General features: G+C 36.3%; 1 protein-coding gene across 1 annotated transcript; it reads right to left on the bottom strand.

Annotated features, from left to right (window-relative positions):
* Window positions 1–955: 955 nt before the first annotated feature.
* LOC124859009 (pulmonary surfactant-associated protein D-like) lies at window positions 956–3,275 on the bottom strand. Its single transcript, XM_047351418.1, has 5 exons — window positions 3,234–3,275; window positions 2,782–2,933; window positions 2,534–2,611; window positions 2,188–2,253; window positions 956–1,839 (listed from the first exon to the last, which is right to left on the bottom strand). Exons 2-5 carry the CDS (start codon window positions 2,909–2,911, stop codon window positions 1,457–1,459), a joined length of 657 nt encoding a protein of 218 aa, XP_047207374.1. The 5' UTR covers window positions 2,912–2,933; window positions 3,234–3,275; the 3' UTR covers window positions 956–1,456.
* Between the last annotated feature and the right edge of the window lie 1,941 nt (window positions 3,276–5,216).

Below are 5,216 nucleotides of genomic sequence, written 5' to 3'. Positions count from 1 at the left end.
CATAGAACCAAAGAAGATATGGAGTGAAACTCAGTAGGGTCGAAATTGAGCTTTACATATGAACTTAGTGTGAGACATCTCCCATTGGTGGTATGTGAAGTCTTTCGGTTTTGTTCTATTTTCTTACATAACCGCTGCTAAAGAAACTTTCCTTGGCTGAAGCCTAATGATATGTTCTGTCTTTATTCAGCGGTCATTGGGCTAGATGTAGGCCACACTCCAAACACCATGTAAAAACTATTAATTTATCCCAAATATCATTTGTTTGCTAATCAAGGTTACAGGTTATTCTTTTCAATGCACTCTACAGTAGCCTTAACTCAAGACATTGGTCACCTTAGCCCATTTTTGGGGTAGAAAACCTGACCCTGTTTGCTGGGTCAAATCTATAATCCAATACTGTTGCATTCCAATAAAACATGATAGATGGGTCCTTATTTGACCTGAGGTCGGGTATGCACATAATGGAAATTACATTGTTTTTAACCCAACAGTTTTTAGAGAGTTTCCTGAAACAGAAGAGACCATGGAAACACTTGGTTACTAAAAGAAGATACAAAAGTCCATTATTCCATTATTTGACCTGGAAAACAAGTCAATAAAACAGATCCTTCTGTTAAAGTTCACTGGCACTAGGATGCTTGGTGGGTGTTTTTCCATAGGGAGTAGTTAGTCTTTTTTGAGCTATTCTGAGGTGGACTTCATGGATGTTTCGCCATTTTGGTTCCATTCCCATCTTAACTTAAATCTACCTTGATATGTTTTAAATCTAACAGTGATAAAAGCAGACAGCAGCTGTGATTAGCACTACTGTCATCTTATAGCCAAGAAAATGTCTGAATCTTAGCCTTGGCTCTTTCTAGGGTATTTAAATGTTTCTCCTGAGTTATGCATTGTTTTTCTCATGCCGCTTTCCTCTGTTTCCACCATCAAACAAACATACATGCTGTGGTAATTGGATGCTTGGTTAGTTTATTAGTTTATTTAAGTATTAACAAATTGAGTATTTAAAGAATGAAAAGCCCAGCAGCTCCTTTGCTGGGCTTTTGGTTACATCAAAGATATGGCATATTTAAACATTATATTATCAGGGCACTCATTAAGGCCCAACAATATGAAAACAAAACAGATAATAAAACAATGCCATCAGTTTACAGTAAGAAAAGGTGACAATTATTCCACATTTTCTGTCTTTAATTTGGTCTTCTGATGCACTGACGACCTGTCCAGGGTGGTGCTTCCTTTACACTGTGTGGATAGACTCCAACTGGTCAAATCAGGTACAGAAAAGGATTGAGTCATGAAATCAGTCTGAATGCATAGATCTGGTTAGGATTCTGCAAATGCTGAAAGACCATACTGTCACTAAGTCTGCAATAAGTTCTGTCAGATAAAGGTCATTTAAGGACTAGGTCATTTCTAGATTATTTAAGAAGCTCTGTGGTAGATGAGCTTTCTATAACTGACAGATGATGTAAGCATTCAGTGAACAGTCTTGTGTCACTCTCCAGGAGCCGTTCTCCGTTACCATGCTGCAGCCGGTATCCTGAATGGTTTGATCCGGCTGTTTTTCTCCCCATTTAGTAAAGGTCAGAGGTTGACTTTTCATGTCTGACTGGAAGTTCCCCTCTGCTTTTCTGCTGTTAATGTTGATCCAGGCTATTTTATCAGCTTCACCAAGCAGCTGAATCAGCATGCGGTTCTCCTCCTCAGTCTGGGACAGAGCCAGCTCTAAGCCTTGTTGGGAGCAGAACTCCACAGCCTTCAGGAAAGATCCTCTCTCCTTGTTGGACACAAAGTATTTCTGATCCACCTTCCGCACAAAGTCAAAGCTTATAGCTGGACAAATATGCAGAAAACCCATGAGAAATCATCATTGTGTTGTTATAAGCGTCATAGTCTTTTTTTTTTTTTTTGTTAAATAAAATAAGGGCATAATTTTCTTTTTTCAGTAATGACAATCTGAAAAAATCAGGTTGCTGTCATCTGTTTTCATTTAGGAGTTAGTACTTTTGGTTCTCAATTAACTGTTCTGCATATAGGTATTTAGAGGCATGTCATGATTGGACAGAAAATACATAAAACTCAAAAACAGACATGGAGGAAAACATTAGATCCTCAGTAACTCTAATAAAGCTTTTGCTGGTCTGTAATTAGTGGCTGAGAGGCCTTGAATAGGAAACCCACCAACGTCAATCTTTGCACTGATCTTCATCAATCTTTCAACATCCTGTCCGACAGAACCAAAAAGATCTGGAACAGAACAAGTTTGGTCACCAAAGTTTATTTGACTGCAACTCAGAAATTTATTCCTGTGTTTTTCTTTGCTCTACAGTAATGTGTGCTTTTCTAGATAATTTCACTATTAACCCAAATTGCATAATAGAGGAAAATGATTTAGGATATTTTAATAGATGATTTGGTTTGTTAAAACCTGAGAAACTTTATACTGTTCAAATGCTGCACTGGATTTTCAGTGAATGAAAGAGTGTCATCACTTAATTTATTCATGCCAGTTTCAGCTAACCATTACCTTGTCCACACATGGTGACGGGTCCAGGTTCACCACGTTGGCCAGGGAATCCAGGTGGTCCAGTTACTCCCCTCAGCCCTCAGTCCAAAAAAGATGTAGAAAACTTTATTGGTCAGGTATTTTTGCACAAGATCAAGCATTTGGCTACTGTAATTTTGACTGCTCCACTCATTCTCCAGAATAGTTCAGCTCTATCTTTAGATCTTTAGAAAAACTTGATGAAATTAGTTTGCTTTGTGAGCTGTTACCTATGGGTCCAGATGGTCCAGGTGCTCCAGGTTGTCCAGGCAATCCTGTTTCACCTCTAGCACCAGGAAGACCCTGCATCTGCCTGTGGCTCAAAGGAACCATCAGGCAGAGGAGAAAACAAAGCCTCATCTTCTCAATGTAGCGCTGGTCTCTAAAATAAAAGAGTGAATTTTCTTTCATAGTTTCTATGTTTGATGTTTTTCCAAAAAAATAAACTAGGTTTTTTAACAGTTTAGGTAGTAATATTATAATATGTATTATAATCTTACAACAAGATAAAGATCAGAAAGCTGAAAAGTATTAGGTAAGTTACCAGTATATGACACTGCGTATAGGATGTCTTTAGTTATATTTAGCAAAAAAGTACAAGTAAATATTCCAGGTTTCCAACATGTATGAACAATGTCAACTAGAAACTAAACAATAATAAAAAATAAAATGAAAACCTTACTGTCGAAATATAAAGATTATCCAGAATGTGCTGCTGCTTTGCGGTTTAAAAAGCTACTGATGTGACTAAAGATTTTTGAGTCATAAATATGAGATTCAGCCCAGAGGAAATGATGATTAGTCAAGAATGTTAAAAAAACATATAGAAGATAAGCAGGGACTTCCTGTGGTCTAGAGTTTGTTTTTTTTACTTCTAAAAACAATTTGGTTGACTTCTCTTCTTTTTAGCTTTAAAACAATTGTTTGTTATGCCAGTCAGTCAGTCAGTCATTTCTACTGCTTATTCCATAGTGGGTCACAGGGGAGCTGGTGCCTATCTCCAGCAGTCTATGGGCGAGAGGCAGGGTACAGGTTTGTTATGCATTTCACAAAATGTTCTTAATAATCATTTAGCAAAATTACCAAACAAAGCAGAGGTTCAAATTCTCTGCTTTATTAATATCCCTAGGCAAAGACAGTGAGAAACTAGTTACATTTACTCTGTTAAATTTACTTGAGTGACTTTTGAAAAAATAAATATTTGTACACACCATACTCTTTAGTTTCTTGAGTAATATTATTGTCTTCTATTTCCTGAGAACAATTTAATATATATATATATATATATATATATATATATATAGCCCTAGTGAGAACATAACTCCTCTGCCTTCAGGAAAGATCCTCTCTCCTTGTTGGATCAAAGTATTTCTCACCTACCTTCGACACAAAGACAAACCCTACAGCTTGAAGCACAAAGAGAAAAGTGCAATGAATTTTGAAAGCAACCACCAGATGAAAATGTTGGCCTGATATGTTTATGGAAGCACTAAATGAGGTAAGTTAATGCCGCAGTGATTTTAAGCAATTTCTCTGTTATGACCAGGTAAAATAATTACTAAAATCTCTCCTTTCAGCTGGTCTTGTATCGGGAAGTCAAACTTTGCAATGATAGGCAACACTATCTAAAGGACAATACACACTAGCTCTGCCAGACTCCTGCCAGACTCTTATTATCTTATATTACACAAACCTTTAAACCCACTCTCTGAGGTGCATTGGCCAGTGATCCTTTCTTCAGATAAAACTGGAACCTTTTCTGTCTCAGCTCACTTTAGCGTGACGTGCCTAATGTACATTAATAGACTCAAGTTATTGCAGCTTTTTAAAAATTTTAGATTGTTTTCCTTTAAAACATTTTTTATTTTTTACATAAATTGTATAGGATATACATGAGAAAGTTTTGGAAATTTAGTCTTTTTGTTTGACTCTTAGTCCATGTTGTCATGTTGTTACATTGTTATGCATGCAGACTGGATAAGTCAGATGTAATCACTCATGACATTTGTAAATGCCCTGTAAGAACAGTCCTGTTAAGAGCTTTTTGTTTGTATCCGAATAAGCCAAAATGCATGGTAATTTGAACAAATGTGGAACTTAATTTGCTTTAATAAAGCATAAATTGAGCTCTTTTTACTGACCACTTCTACAGATTTACTTCTCAGAATGATCATTTATTATTAGGAATATGACACCTACCCAGATCTAACTTCATTGTTTCTGATACAACCAACAAGATGTGGATAAAGCAGAAGTAGTAAATTAGTACAGTTAAGCTCAATATTATTCTTACCTCAGGCAGATTTAGGTTTAAAATAAAATAATCGTTTTACTTTATCAACATGTTTGTTCTGCCTGAAAGTAATATTAATATTTTAAAGTGGGCCATCCAGAATCCCAACTTTTATCTGATTGAGAAACTACGGAGGAAGCCAAAGAAGGCCTTCCAACTTTATTTGGCTCCCTCCAAGACTTGAAGCTCATGACCAAAGATAAATGGTCAGCATGCCATGGAAACATGCAAAAAACTAATTATAAGACGGAGCTGATTACTGCAAAGCTAAAAAGGACTTTTCCACTTATTATTCGCTAGGGTATACATAATACTCGACATGCCATGTTTGGTGAAAATATTAAAAACGTATATTTCTTTATCACTTAACTA

The sequence above is a fragment of the Girardinichthys multiradiatus genome, chromosome 2 (assembly GCF_021462225.1).
Source record: "Girardinichthys multiradiatus isolate DD_20200921_A chromosome 2, DD_fGirMul_XY1, whole genome shotgun sequence".
Classification (NCBI taxonomy): Eukaryota; Metazoa; Chordata; class Actinopteri; order Cyprinodontiformes; family Goodeidae; genus Girardinichthys; species Girardinichthys multiradiatus.
The sequence above is the reverse complement of the archived record's forward strand: the minus strand, read 5'-3'. Positions and strand labels throughout refer to the sequence as shown.

Excerpts from the sequence above, each read along its gene's own strand:
- LOC124859009 (XM_047351418.1), bottom strand. The coding sequence starts at position 2,911 with ATGAGGCTTTGTTTTCTCCTCTGCCTGATGGTTCCTTTGAGCCACAGG. Across the intron at positions 2,254-2,533 it reads CGTCACCATGTGTGGACAAG|ATCTTTTTGGTTCTGTCGGA; the intron begins GTAATGGTTAGC and ends GTTCTGTTCCAG. Across the intron at positions 1,840-2,187 it reads CAGTGCAAAGATTGACGTTG|CTATAAGCTTTGACTTTGTG; the intron begins GTGGGTTTCCTA and ends ATATTTGTCCAG.